The sequence below is a fragment of the Phaethon aethereus genome, assembly GCF_964289735.1.
Source record: "Phaethon aethereus genome assembly, chromosome: 5".
NCBI classification, from domain to species: Eukaryota; Metazoa; Chordata; class Aves; order Phaethontiformes; family Phaethontidae; genus Phaethon; species Phaethon aethereus.
The window spans coordinates 25121762-25137465 of record NC_138579.1 but is presented as its reverse complement, the minus strand read 5'-3'; the positions used below and the strand labels follow the sequence as shown (position 1 = coordinate 25137465).

Below are 15704 nucleotides of genomic sequence, written 5' to 3'. Positions count from 1 at the left end.
AGTCTGGAGTAGAAAATACTCTTAGAAGATACTCTTTCTATAAAAAGAAAATAGCTTTCTGTGTCAACATGTGGATATATATGTATATTGGTATATCTCTCTATACATATGTGTATATATATGTGTGTGCGTGTATATATATATTTATGTAACAAATATTTATGTAGAATATACTGTACATATACACCCACTCTTGAACTTGTACAGACTGTATATAAGTATAAAATGGCCACATCTCTTTGCGTGTGTCTGTCCCCGGAAGGGTGGACTGATTGTTTTTGGATGTCTGCAGCTGTTACCTTGAAGGATGCAATTTCATCTTTCATTTATTTTTCCCCATCTAGACTGTATCAGGATAAACTGTAACGCCAGTAAGTTTTCCCTCAAGTTTCATTTTGTTCTCTTTCTATATATATTAAAATAGCTTTATTTTCTTTGCTGTTTTATAAGCTGTTTTTCTTTTCTTTTCTTTCTTTTTCTTTCTTTAAAAAAAAAAAATTGTGTGAAATTGAAGGGTTGGGTGGGATATGAAGCTGGATGGGGGGAGGAGGGAAGACCTTATGGTGATTGTATGTGAAAATTTTGTGTTAGGTTTCTCCAAGGAGGAGATGAACTGTTATTTCATAGCTTTGCAGAAGAGCACCTGAGGAACCTGATGAGCTGATATTATATTTCTCTGGTAACCTGTTGTCTTTATGAAAACTTTTAAAGAACCACATAAGAATAACAACAGGTACTGTATGCACTTCTCCACTACAAAAAAGGCATGTGTATTTAAAAAAACAAAACAACCTGCCTTAAACACTCACTTTATTTCAGAACGGTGACAACTTAACCTGATATTTATTCAAAGTAATTTTTATTTGGCTATAGAAGAAGGAAAAATTAGATCTTAGATTTTGAGTATATTATCAGAGTTATGTGATAACCTTTTGTACAGTATTTACCACTCTTATGTTTCAACAATAAATTCCAGCTGAATCTTTGGGTCACTGAAGATCCCTTTCAGTCTGTAAAAGCAGGGAAGAAGGCTTCTAAAATGTCTGAAAAATAGTAGTGAAAGATCATATCCAATTCTAGACTAATTGAGCAAACAAAATCTTTTCTGTTCTACTTCAAAGAGCTATTCAAAGTTGATGTAGGCCTCGAACTAAAAAGCACTTCCCAAAGAATGGAGCTGTTTAGATCTCAAGTGTGCTTTGAGGCTTATCTTACTTGAAACCAGATTCCTCGCTGAACTGGCAGATCCTCTGTGTTAGACTTTATGTGGAAAGATTTGTGGAAGGCTATACATCACTGTGGAAATGTTATAAGGGATTAAAAGGCAAGGATGGTCCATGTGTTTCCTAGGTTTCCTTTCCAAAGGCTGTGGTCTTTGTGCTCACCAGTGAGCCTCATCCAAGCTAGCATGAACGTGGAAAGAAGTGTGTTGCAGCCCCAAAAGCAAACATAGAGCTTTCAAGTAGCAGAACCAATTGTAGCATCACTGAGAGAATCTTATTGTAACAGTTTCTTAACAGCTTTGCCACAGTTTTGGACTAAGAGTAGGTTCATACTGTTAGACAGCAGGCAACAGTTGTTTGGGTTTTTTCCCCATGTACAATATTTGCGAAATCTAAAAGGTTCTCTGTGGTTGCAGATAGAAAAAAAACCCCACACACAAGCAGATAATAGATCAGCTTTCCCTCCCGGTCACTGCCCGCTGATTCAGATCCTACTTTGCAGGTAAGTGGAAGCAACTAGTTTCTTGGTCCTGGGAGGTGGTCACTGGGAGCATGTAGCCAGAGACAAGACATCAGCATTGGCTGATGCATGATTATTCCAGCCGTAAGCTCTGATATGCTGCAGGAGCTTGATCAGGAGTTCACTGAGAACTGCAGACTCCTTCAGCCCTGTTGCAGGGCTATATGGGATTCGTCCTGTATGACTCAAAACTTGACTGCTCTTGTTGAATTCTTTTTGCTCTTTGAAGTTTTAACACTATTTCAAGATAGAGTGGGTAATAGGAAAAAGTGTCTTGAATCTCTGTTTGCCAGTTTTTACCTAGCAGGGCTGAGGACATTTGCATGAAAATAGGATCATTTGCTTCCTAAGAGTTCATATGCTCTTGCTGCTCAGCCACCTGTAACTCTACCTAAACACTTGCACCATAGTTCTTGTTGATGGCATGTCATCTGACTATCCATATTAGTTCCTCTGGTACTGGATAACAATCTGATGTTGTTGTCATCATCTTCAACTTTTGATGACAGCTGGCTGTCAAAGTCTTAGCTATGGAAAACTATCTTCAGGTGGCAAATCAGCTTTAGTAGCAAGGAGCAATGGTCTGGTGTTCATGCAAATCAAAAAAGCAGTAATTGGCAGAAACATTCAAAAAAGAAAAAGAGGGAAAAGACACTCATAATCAGAGCAGTGGGAAGACAGTCTGAATCTAGTGCTTTTGTTAGTTTCCCCATAAGCATCAAAACATCTTGAACCATTTTGCTTTCATGCATTTTTAATAGTTGAGTCTGTTGCATTTTTACATATAGTCTTTCTCTGAAGTTTTATTTATTTATTTTAAAACACTTTGTATTTTCCTAATTTATTTTTTATGATCCATTTCTGAAAATGAATCCACGCCCCTCCAACACCTTGTTTTGTTGCTGTTTGTTGCAATGACTCACGTCATCTGTCCCGCTTTCTAGAAGGGAACTTGCTGGGAACTGGTTGATGAAAGACTGTATACCCTTGCATGAAAAAAGATGGTTAGGCAAGAGCAAATCAAATATCACTGTAACCATTCTTGCAGGCACACTGACATTTACTTGTGCCGAGGGAGTTAACCACATACAGCTGGGTCTGCCAGGGTCTGTTGAAATGTGCAGAAGCGTTTTAAAGCAACTTGACAAATGGGATTCCCAGTCAGTTGAGGAGTTTTGGGTCAAGCAGTCACCATTGCTAACTGAATGCAAGGGACCTGGTGCATGGTTTTAAAGGTAAACAGAGTTGTATACTTTTGGGGTCTTATGGAACACATAGAGCCTACCACTGCAACCACTGAAGCTCATGCTATTTGAGAGGAGTCTAGTATTATTGTCCCAGGTAAGCATTTAATTTTCAATAGACTTGCTCTTAATTTTCATTGAAAGGATTGAGGTTTTTTTGCTTGCATATCTTTGGGATATCATATATCTGATGCAAAATACGGTTTTCCATAACCTCGTTTCTTCTTACCCTCTCATCACTGTCTTATCTCATGATTCTGGAATGGAAGACTGACATAATTAACTAGAAGAGGAACAGTCTTTTTTACTTTCTCTGTATTTGTTTTAGTACTCTTGAAGATACCTAAACTTTCCCTCTTGAAGATACCTAAACTGATCTTACTTGTTTCTGCATACTGGCAGAGTTTGAATTTAGAAAGAGCCAACAGTGATGTTGGCTTACACAGATGTAACTGGGTAGTAACTCTCTTTCCTCTGAGTGTAACACTGGCATAACCAAAAGCAGGATCAAGATCCCAAAACACACTGTGTGAAGGTGCATTGAACAATTCCTCAACATAATGCAGACAGAACAGATAGCACAATTTTGTTGGCTGGATTTATGGAGAGAATAGGTATAGTCTAAATATCCTTACATTTTTGCATACATATTTTTTTCTTTTTTAAATAGGATTTCCTAAAAGAATAGTGACCCTTATAGTCCATCTCTTGTAAACTGTTTCTTGAAAAAACATAGTTCACTTTAAAGAAATTTGTTGTGATAGTTTTATAGTTTATGTCATAACATCTGGTGCTCTGATTTTTCTTCATTTTTTTAAAGGTATCTAGTCCTTAATTTCCTTATTCACTTTTCAGTGACCTCACTTCATGTCAGTCCAGATGGGGCTCGGCTTCAGCTTTGTACCCAATATTAAGTGTGAAGGACAGGGCTGTGTGTGCTATAGATTTACTAGCTTTTGGAGGCATCTTCACTTTGTGTTGTTTTTAGGATACTGCTTGTGTTATTTTTCTTGGTCCAGTTCTCTCTCCTTCTCCCAAATCTTTTGCGTGGCATGTCAGTAGTCACAGTCACATAGTTTGACACTACCTTTATGGGAGGCTTGATCTTCCAAAAGTAGTTGCCTTTGGGACAGCAAACACTTCTGTCTTATTGCTTGTTGTTCCAGGATAAGGCCTTCTCCTCTCACTAAAGCATGCCAGACGAGACATTACCTATTTTCATGTGACTTGTGACGTCAGCAAATCCTCTTCTCTTACCTGTTGCTAAAAGCACAAATGGAAGAGAGGGAAAAATCACAGTCCCAACACTGCTAGTTGATCCTGTGTCTCACTGAGGCCTCACAGTTAGCATGTTGTTTCAGATCTAATTAATTTTGGAATATGAGATTGATTCTCCCTTTTCAGTTGCCATTAATGTTTTGTTTCAGTAAGTGCCACTGTAACAACATAAAATATGAACCTATGATGTGTAACACTCTGGGAGAGGCTTAAAGTTTTCTTTTTTACGTATCATCATAAGTAAATAGGAAGCCGTGCTAACTCTAATCTAATAAAAGTGTTATAAAACCAAGTGCACTTATCTGATTCCTGGTGATGTTGCTATTATTTAAATAAAAGCTTAATAGTAATCTAACATGAAAACACTATTTGGAAATTGAAGAGGTGTGATTAAACATGCACATTGTATTTGTGACTCTAGTATCTCCTAACCCGATTTAAACATAATCAGGAAGAAATTAATATCTTTGCAGCCTGAAAAGTGATAAATCATTAGTATGTCATATTGCAACGGTGAAAGCAAAGGTGGTGTCTGTACCATCTGTACAGCCTAGCTGAGAACCATCTCACTGTTGAGCTATCTCAGATTTAGGGTGCTGGTCTGGCCTTGTGCTGTTGCTGCGCTGCAGTGCAGAAGAAAGAAAATGAGCAAGTTTGTCTTTGGAAGACTTTTCCTTCAGGCAGGTGATGAAACAGCAGTCCTCTCACATATTTTGTCAGATGGTAAACTAAGAATTTTATTAGAGGAAAACATACCATGCTGGATCCAACAGCCTGAGAGAGGTGAGGCTGTTGCCACACCCAGGTTCAACCAGTAGTGAGGTTGAAGATGTACTCCTAGCACACACACATACAAAGCACACATATTCACTACATATATAAGTATATACGTGGCTGGCCATGTAGGTCACAGACAGGTACTCAGAGCACCCACACAAACATCGGCAGTGGCCTCATCCTGTTCTCTCTGGCTGGACAGGATGGAAGTCCACTATTTAGAATACATAAATACACCTACGTACACGATAGATCATTCCAGCAGCTGGGCTCAGATGTTCAGTCTGCCAATAGCTGGCCCCTGGATTTCAGTCTTCCCAGTTGCTGACATGAAAACCTCTGGGGCTGCAGGGCCCAGGGGGTAGGACTGCAGCCCTGCTCCAGTTGCTGGTACAGGCCATCACATACACACAGTTAGCCAGGACATCCCAGGTCCCCATAGCTGCTCTCCTTGTGCTTTTGCCCCTAGCGATACACATGCATGCTCACACCCAGAGCTGGCCCTTAGAGACCCGCTCATCCCATTGCCCCCAGGCCCCTTCACATGTCCACGGGCTAGTCCAGCTTGATCTTTGCTAGTCATGACATACTTGCACACTTGTGTTTACTCCAGTTTCTGGCAGCACGGACACCTGGGCCCTCTGACCCATGGTCTGACTACACTTGCTGCACACAGGCCCCCCATACATACACTGTCACACACAAAATAGAGAGCCCTCACCTAGGAAAGTTAGAAGGGAACTTAATAGGAAGATAGGACAGAGTGTGGTGATCAGGTGCAGGGCACAACCAGACAAGCATACTGACCAGCCAACTGTTTATCCTTTTTATGCCCTTACCCCTCTGTTTTCCTACTCTTGTTCCTCTCAAAATCACCTTAACCCCTCCCTTTTCCTGCCTTTGGTTTCTCCCCAAAACATCCCATAATAAGTCTGTGTGATCCCAAACTGCCTTGCCCTGCATCCATATGTCCCACCCTAGGTAGCAACACCCTTAGTCTAAAAAGTGATCCCAAGAGCTTCTCCAGATGATTATGGTGATTAGTTTCATGCTTAGACAGTGGGGCTGATGGTTCTGCTGGGTCAGCCCTGGTATGGCCCAGACAAGTTGTTTGTTCCTTGGGAGTCCTTGATTTGGTTGCCCACCTGCCCCTGTGCTACTCTGGGCTTATGCAGATGGACCTTTGATGGGCTGATGGCTCCTGTGATAGGCCTGGATGTAACCCAACAGTGTATTATTTGGGTTTGCCTTCCTGCTGTTTTCCTTCTGAGCTCCTTTGTAGGTGTGCAGGTGAGCTTTATCACATAACCAAAGAAATTCCTCTTCCTTATGGCAGCTGCTACCAAGTAAAGTATTTTGTCTCAGACTTTCTTGATTTGAGTCCACTCCAAGTCCCTAAGTGGGGAAAAAACCTTCCTGACTTAAGCTCTTAGCTCAGAGGTTGCTTGGTACTCTTACAAAGTGAAATAGTGGTCCTGAGTTTGTTTTAGAAAGGTAGCAACAATATCCATGCAGTTACCAATTGCAATGGAGAGGACAAGACTCTTTGGGGCTGGGTTCTACATGGATGTCTTCCATCTAGGTAGGAAGTGGAAGGTGAAGCATATATGAGAAGCTGCTCTGCTTTGCTGCTGTCTAGCCAATACGTCTTCTGTATATTAGATTCTGTAATTAGTTTCCAGAACATCCACTGTGATTTTCTATTCAAAGAAAATTGGCACAACACTGGAAATTCATGCTTTAGGATCTAGGAGGAAGCAAGTATCTTATATGTCATTAATTTTATCTGAGAACAACCCAGAGAGAGAATCTCTAATGAGACTTTGAATAGTTAAAAAGAAAAGCAAACACTAATCAGCACAAGCACTGCTTGCTATGTTGGGTGCTACCTTATCAGTAAATTTAAAGCCCGATCAGTGAGCTTTAAGGCTCAGTGGATACTGACTAAGGAGTGACCAGTAAAGAGACCCTAGTGATTTGCATTATTGGGTGTAGAACACTGGATGAAATGAGTAAAAGCTTTTCACAGTGTCCTTCTTGTCCAGACAGTGCCATGAAGATTCAGGTTTTGCTGTGGCATGATTAAGTAATTTCTGCAATCCTAAACTGTAGTTTGTAATAACACAAGGTCCCTGCATCCCTTCAGAATATTTCAGGGGCCATAAATCTGGGCTACAAATGCAAGTCCATGTTTACCAAACTTCAGCAAGCCCCACCTCTTAGCAGCAGTTAGCCTTCATCTTCCGGCTAGTACTGTCACATCCTTTGAAAATCTCTAGTCTGACACTTTTGTTCTAGCGCTCAGGGAGAGACTTCAGCAGGTCTTCTAAGGTCATTGGTTTGAAGAGATGGCACTGTTGAGAGCAGAGCTTGGCAAAAAGCTTTCTGTGTTATTTTTAACTGAATTGTTGTGGTGGGACCTAACAAAAAGGAAAACTAACCTTAGGAACTCAGCAATCATCTTTCAGGAGTCAATGACCTGCTTTTGGAAAACAGCTGCACCAGTTTACTGTCTACCATTCCCACCACAGCAACTTTTCTTGACTCCTTGCCACTTCTTGAAAGATTGTCTTTGTGCTGTACCTTTTTGTACATACAGTTTTCAATTCCTGTAGCCTCTGACCTCTTCCATGGGATTATAACTAAAAAATAAGCACTGTTGTAAAGGAGGCAGAGTTAAAACAACCATATCAATCACACTGTCAGTCACTAAGCCAGATACCGATTACTTAATGTTAGAAATTCCAATTAAGTATTGGGATTCTGCATGCTATAACAAAGATTATGAGATATGAAAAGTTTGGAGGGGTTTTTTTTGTTTGTTTGTTTTTTGCCAGAGAAAGGTGCTGTGGGCAAATGTTGGAGTAACATAGGAAGAAGGTTGTGGGTAGGATAACTTTTGAAGTCACAGGATGGTGGGTTTTGTTTTAACAATACATTGAAATAACTAGTTGCCAGTCAGCGAGGCTTTTCTCCTATCCACTGGTTGTTATAATACGAGCTTCTTTTCTCATGTCTGTTTGGGAAAAGCAGGATACTTGCTTCCTTTCCTGTTGCAATATTTGCAGGATCTCAGCCAGGATGCCTGGGTAAAAAAAGGCTTTGATAGAAAAACTTCTGTTCTTCTCTGTTGTTTTGGCTGCTTTCTTTGTATAAATTGATTTGTGCTCCTTTCAGATCAGCTGTCATCACTTGCACGTTCCTCAGTGTTTTGCTTTAACCCCCATAGGTGGCTAAGCACCACACAGCTATTTGCTCACTCTCCTCCAGCCTGTGTGTTTTCAACACAGTTTTGCTCACAAATCCAAAATACAGCACCATGCGGGCTGCTATGATGAAAATTAACTGCCTCCCAGCCAGGCCCACTACACTCAGGAGGCAACTAGAGCCTTCAAAGTTTGTGGCAATCATGCTATAGGGCTTAAAAAGGCAATGTTTTTGCTGCTTTATAGTGAAATAGAGGGCCAAAGGTAGACTGAAACAGTGCTGTCTATGGTGTCCAGGCATCGAGCATTTGGCCACTTCTTTTTTAATTTCATTGATTTTTCTTTTTCTACACAAGGCACTGAGTTTGAAGCAGCTTGCTGTGTGAATGGCAATATCAGGGAGCTGTGTAGGCAGTACTAAACGTGTTGTTTCCAGGATTAAGACATGTCAGGCTGTTGACTATCTTAAAATCAAACAATGCCTGCATTAGGACTTATATACTGGATACTGTTTCCATGAATGGTGAGAGGGTTGATAATGGTAGAGGGAAGTTGCCTCTCCACAGCTGGGAGCTCTTTTCCGTGCTTCAGTCCTCATGCCACCCACCTATTTCAGCAGTGACTGCTACTGTCCTTCTGCCACCATGCCCCATCAGATTGATTGTATTTTGCACCACAGGGGGGGTTTGTCTAGAAAAAGATACTGCTGCTAGAAAATTTCTCTCAGGGAGTAAAGAACTACAATTGCACACAGGTGCTTGAGGAGTAAGATAGAAATTTACTTTTAAAACATCCTTCAGTGCTTCAGTGCTTGAACATTGGCCTCTGAAATGAGCTGGGGAAAGGTGAGCTGCAGGTTTGCCATCGGCCTTTGAAAGAAACACCTTAGAAATATTTACTGTTTGTGCAGGGACTGAATGAGTCAGAGAGAACAAGAAGGTTTCTCCCTGAGAGAATCTCACTTGGTCAAGCTGACACACACTGCTATATGATGCATACGGCAAGCTTGTGTGGCTGCTCCTTCTCAAGAAACTTGCCCTTAGCAAACCTTTCAGCAGTGATGTCTTCTTTTCTAATTGCTTATCTTCTCCTCCTCTCAAGAAAAGCTGATGCTTGAGGTTTCAGGGCCAAGGAAACAGTTTTGACTTCTCGCTTCTCTTGTGCAAAGGGAGTACAATACATGGGAAGACTTGATGCCAGAAGGAGCCTGGCCAAGATGCCACAGATGTGTGTGATCAGTGGTGAAGATTTTTTTATATCATCATAAGCCATTTTCTAGCTAGTGGAAAATGCAATATGCTGAACATTTTCATTCCGAATGTAAAGAGTTAGGAAGCTTGAGAGTAGTTCTCAAGTCATTTTCCCAGTCAAATATCTTTTGATCTGTGCCACTTCAGTGGTTGCTATATTAAATGGTCATGTGTGCACAGTTTGTTATGGAAAAATAGCTTTTTCCTCTTGGTGGATTTCACAGTATCCAGGCCTGATCATGAATTGGAGGTCAAATCACCAGGTACAGTTGTAATCATCCAAAGATATATTATTTTCATTTACTCATGGATTTGAAGTAGAGAATCACCAGCAATTTTGAAACAAAACAGAGAAGTTGTTATGCTAATTCACTGTTAATGCAAGAGTAGCTTCAGGTAAGGGTTTAATTGTGTGTTAAGAAACTGTTAGCATGCTGACATCATATGAATTAGTGTGTTTTCTGTTCCTCTTTTTTGCAGAGGAATCTTACTTGAAATTATTCAGCCCACTTTTGAACTGGTAGGGAAAAGAAGGAATGTAGCTGGTATTGCTTTTGGCTCACGTCAGCGTCTTTCAGGTTGTGAGGAGTTGCTGCCTCCACCAAGCTGGAAGAACTTCCTAGTGCAAAATGTTCCTACAGCATTCAAGCAATTAAACGAAGTCACAGTCTTCTGTCTAGCATGGTGCCCCTCTTGAATTCTTAGAGTTTGGCTCTTAGCTTCAAGAGGAGGGACAGTATTCACCAAATCATTCTGCTGCATGCAAACCCACAAATCTTTCTTAGCCGAGCTGGGGAAAAATGTCATACATTTGATATTTCTTTGTCCCAAAAACCCACGTCCTTTTGCATATATATGAGGGGTTCCAGCTTTGGATGGATTCCCTTCGTTCCAGCTGGCTTGTACAGTCAAAGATGTGTGCATCTTGTAGAGTTTGTAACAGCACAGGGTCTCATTTGAATAAAGTGGGTTTGCATGTTCACTGCAACAGAAAAGATGCCAGGTGTAAATGCTGCTGGAAGTACATAATTCTTTTTTAAAGGCAGAAATAATATAAAAATGTTTTCCTTGCAAAGAGGGCAAGGAAAACATTGAAAAAGGTATAGAAGTGTGAGAAAGTTGTTTTTCCTTCTAGGCTTGTAAGGTGCATTTGCTCAGTAGGATAGTGATTGAAGCCAGGAGTTTATGAGAGTTGGTACAAATTAAATATCCATTGCTGCTAAAATGTAGCCAGTTCTACTGTGGAAGATGACATCAATATCACGTAATAACTCTGATTCAACTGTAAAACAAGAAATGAAGGGAAGAAGCTTATCTGTAGATGACCACAGAGATTTTTGGAGATTAGTCCACGGTTTGGTCAAATTGTATTCTGGTAGTTAACATTATAGTGTGACAGTAACTGCATACTCCCCAATTACATTGTTACCATAGACTTTTGCCACATCCTTGCAATCCCTCATGCAAATACTGATCATAGTCCTAGGATTGTCAAAATATTGATGCCACAAGTGTGGCTAGTATCATTGCCTTTTCTGTGAGGGGCAGAAAATTAGCCCCATTTAGTTCCGTGTTATTTTATACTAGAAAGAATTAAAGTTTTTTGCTTCCAATTTATTATGTTATGATATTTTGCTGCTTAGGATAATTTTAGATTAAGGGAAACATACACACATATATATGTAAATGGATTCCTAAATCATCATGCCATTGAAAGCAGTGCCAATAAAATTGAGCGGTTCTCATCGTAATCAAAGTTAATAATATTTCTCTCACTGGTCACACTTTGATTTATTTCAAGCATATTAAAATGCAACAGAGCAGGTGGAGCAGCGTGAAAACTACATGAAAATGCAGAACTTACCCCCCCCCCCCCATAGCTCTCATGCAGCTTATTTTCCTGAATGAACTGAAAAGGTTATCCATACTTCAGGATTTTTGCCGTAAGCGTGGTAGATTTCAAGCTTCCTGCTCGGCAGACTCACTCAGTGGTATTTTTTGCAATTTCTCACTTGCAGAGCGACTCCTCCAGCAGCAGAGCATTACTTTACAGGGAATGCTCTATCCAGCAGGGCTGCACAGACAGAATCATTTATGAGCCCAACTGCCTGTGTGTACTTAGTCTGGGGGTGTCGGTACCCAGCTGAAGCGAACTTCGCTGGCTCCGGTGGCACTCGGTGTGCCTGTTACAGAGGGGGCTGAGCACCACCTCGCGGTGCCGCCGGAGACGTTCTAGTCTCTTCCCTCAGTTCGTGCGCTGAGCAGCCTAAATGCATCTCCAAAGCAACATGATCGTTTTGTGTCTGTTGTGTTGTTTCTTTCCCACCTGCGAAAGGGTTGGAGGTATGTTCAGGGTGCTTTGTGCTAAGTAGTAAAGAGGAAGGTTTTGTTCATCGGCAGAGCTGTGTGAAAAAGGACTTGAATGCAAATAGGTTCCTGACGGTAGCCCTGGGCTACCATATCAGTTATGCTCTATAGGAAGCAAGAAACTTTTGCAAAAGTGTGAACTATAACATGGGCCACTGCTAATCAGCATAGACAACAAACGCATAACTTCAACTTCCTTGCAGTTCACAGAATCACAGAATCACTAGGTTGGAAAGGACCTTTAAGATCATCAAGTCCAACCATTAATCCAGAACCACCATGTCCCCTAAACCATGTCCTGAAGTGCCACATCCACACGTTTTTTGAACACTTCCAGGGATGGCGACTCCACCACCTCCCTGGGCAGCCTGTTCCAATGCCTGACCACCCTCTCAGTGAAGAAATTTTTCCTAATATCCAATCTAAACCTCCCCTGGCACAACTTGAGGCCATTTCCTCTCGTCCTATCACTAGTTACTTGGGAGAAGAGACCAACACCCTCATCGCCACAACCCCCTTTCAGGTAGTTGTAGAGAGCGATAAGGTCTCCCCTCAGCCTCCTCTTCTCCAGACTAAACAACCCCAGTTCCCTCAGCCGCTCCTCATAAGACTTGTGCTCCAGACCCCTCACCAGCTTCGTTGCCCTTCTCTGGACACGCTCCAGCACCTCAACATCCTTCTTGTAGTGAGGGGAACTCTCACTACAAGAAAGTTACTCCTTTTCATCTCAGATTAAAACAGTTGATGCTGTGGAGCTGAAGGTTTGTGGCTTAAATGCTATGAACAACACAAGAATGGAAAATGCGGGGACTCCTCAGTCTCTGCCAGGCTGTAGCAGGCACTACTGTTTGGTGTCTCTGACAGCTGCAGCAAATCAGACCTCCCCCAACTTCAGTATTCCTTTCCAGGGCTGAAATCCACATAATGTCTGTATTTCAGACATTTGTTTCTGACACTTGCATCTGGTTCCAAAAGTATGGTTCAGGAAACCCAGTGATAAACCTAAGATCAGGCTTAAAGCAATAGGAGAATTGTGCTTGTATAAGCATGTCCAAAACATTCTTATTGAAATATATCATATGAAATACCTATTGAAATGTTTAATATCTTCCAAGATCAGAGGTTCCACAGAATATTTATAAAACTGATGTCTTTTCTAATAATTCATATGAATATGTGGATAATCTCTCATAATAGGAAGAGCTTAGAATGGATGTGGGGGAGCTGACAGGTAGGTAGGATAAGAAGGTGGGGAAAATATTTATTAAACCCAGCTGTTGGTAAAAACCTCAGTGATATTTGCATAACTGATATTCAGCCACTCCTAACTAGTTAGGCATGAATTCAGAAAGGTGTTTCCATGGTTATGTACTGAAATGCCTTGATTTCAGGTAAAATCCTTAAAACCACATTAGCTGAAACTTGATTGTAACGGACTGTAGCAGCCATATGTGAATACAGAGGTTGTAAAAACTGAGGGTAGCACTTGGAAAATGTTACTTTAAACCCAAACCCTCAACGGAAGCAGCTGGAACCTGTCTGAGAAATTTGGAGTAGGAGTAATTAAGCAAATAGAGATGCAGTCCATTTTAAGCTAATATTAGAATTGCATCTGATATTCATTTTATAACAACAAAAAAAGGACTTTAAATTTCTCATAGATCTTGGGCTTTGCTCTACCATGAATCCAGTCTGATATTTTTTGAGCTGAGTCAAGGTAAACCAGAGAAATCAGTGTGTTTCATAATGGCATGAAGAGTGACTCTGGCAAGCGAGGTGTTTGAAAACAGGACTGAGGAACTTGGGCTCTGAGATTTGTTTAGGGAGCCAAAGGGCTGGAGAATGTTTCGTACCAGCTGCCCTTCCAGGCAGCTTCTTTTGTCCAGTTCACTCAAATGGAGTTAAAATACAAATCTGTTCCTCTTCCTTGCACATCTTTTTATAGTTTTCAAATGTTGCAAATTAGTTCTGTGTTATAAGGGGAAAAGAGCGCAGCTTTCTGTCGTCTTGATTGCTGAAACTATGGTTTTCAGCAGTTAACTCCATTAGGATGTTATTAAGATGTTTTTTCTACTTCAGGTCTAATTTGCAGAGGTACTGAGGCTAGTCAGTCCCCTTTTACTTTCACAGGATTTTAGATGCTCAGCATTTGTGAAGAATCAAATCTAAGACCCTTGTCATTAAGAGATCCATGGCCCAACACTAAGGGGAAAATTTCAGAACTGAAAATATGACAAGTGAAAGGCACTGTGTCATTTTTTCCTGTTGTGAGTTAAATGAAATAAATACAGGTTTTTGGGGCAGGTATGTCTTCATGTGGATAGGTGGGCAGGGTTATTGCCAGGCATGGTGATCACATCTGATTCATGCAATATACCTAATGAATCAGGTTTTCCCATGGGATTTAATCGCCAGAGTCTGAAAATTTTCTTATTCTGAGAAGACTGAGGCTCTCAGTTACTTTGCTTTGAATCCAAAAAAGTGTGTTTTAACTTGTCACAGATTTACCTCTGGGGATCTGCATCATCATGTTTAGACTCAATGGCCAAACATGAACATGTTTTTGTATGAGATTTCTACTTTCACTTTTTCTGATTGGGCCAGAAATGTAACAGAAACATCACTTTCCTGAGAGTTTTGGGAATACAGAAGAACTTAGAGATATTTATAGAACTATAGATACTTATAGAACTGCAGTTATGATAAAATAAAGGAGGGCTATAGAGTTGAATATTTTACCCCACTTCCCTCTTTTGTGGAGCAATGGTAGCTTCATCTGCAATTGGGCAAGGTAATGCATTGCTTTGTTCTGGCATCTCTTTTTTGGTCACAGCACTGGTAGGATATTTGATTCCGTTTCATAGTCAGATGAGATTTGAGCCTAAAATTAAATATCCTTTCTTAGGAGTTCTTAAGCATATTTTTATCTTTGGAATATTCTTCTTATGCTGATGATTTAATCCTTACAAGACTGCAATAGTTGCAGCATTGTTATCCCTGTGGAATTACTGAAGGACAGAGTTTGAAGTCGTTTCACGCAGAAGCCGTAGCAGTGACATTATGGGCTTTCAGCCCTGCCCTAACACAGCATCATTATCTGAGCACTTCTGACAATGAGGGGAAGCTTTGTGGCAGCTGTTCAGCGCTGATGCTACTCTACAATTTTTAGTAGAGATAAAACTATGAGCAAAGAGAAAGATTATGCATTCTTACTCACTGTTTTATCTTACTGCACTAATAGTATATGGAGGGATCCAACTTTTACTTGTGTAAGAAGGGCCTGCGTGAATTTATTGCCAATGCACTTTTTGGAAATTTACAGGCTGCATGCTGATTGAAAGGAAAATGCTTAGCTGCTTTTCAGACTACAAGTACACTTGAAATTGGTCTGTTAGGGCTAAAACAATATCCATTAACTGTGAACACTGTTAATTGTATCAGTACTGAAAAAACATTGTCACGTTCTGCCTCAAGTGACAATAGTTCGAGATCTTTTGCTTGCAGGTGGCAGTAGGTCTACTGAAGCTGCAGTAGGTCTAGTGCAAAACCTGTACAGATTCTGCAAGGGCAGACGAGAAGAAAATTTAGGAAGATATTTCCCAGTGGCATTGAAACTGCATCTCAAGATCAGCTTTTTCTGAAGAAAATTATCTGAAGTGCTAATAAAATTGCTAGCATACAATTTCCACAGCTAGAAATACAGAGGTGAAACAATCCCAGACCCTCTTTCCTAAGTATCAAAGACTGTAGGGCCGTTTGAGTCTGTTCTTACTGTTGCTGAGTGAAGAAAATCTTGCAACAGAAAATCACACAGTACTTAGGGTCCCAGGTTCAGTGAG

General features: G+C 40.7%; 1 protein-coding gene across 4 annotated transcripts in view; it reads left to right on the top strand.

Annotated features, from left to right (window-relative positions):
• Positions 1 to 15704, top strand: part of NRXN3 (neurexin 3) — a gene marked incomplete at its 5' end in the record, with an annotated part of 994726 nt that overhangs the window by 307118 nt on the left and 671904 nt on the right. For 2 of the 4 annotated variants that reach the window (XM_082000671.1, XM_082000672.1), the window contains one exon: positions 345 to 371. The exons of the other annotated variants lie outside the window; for them this stretch is intronic. In XM_082000671.1, the coding sequence (XP_081856797.1) occupies positions 345 to 371 (27 nt within the window). The remainder of the gene's footprint in view (positions 1 to 344; positions 372 to 15704) is intronic. 4 annotated transcript variants of the gene reach the window in all.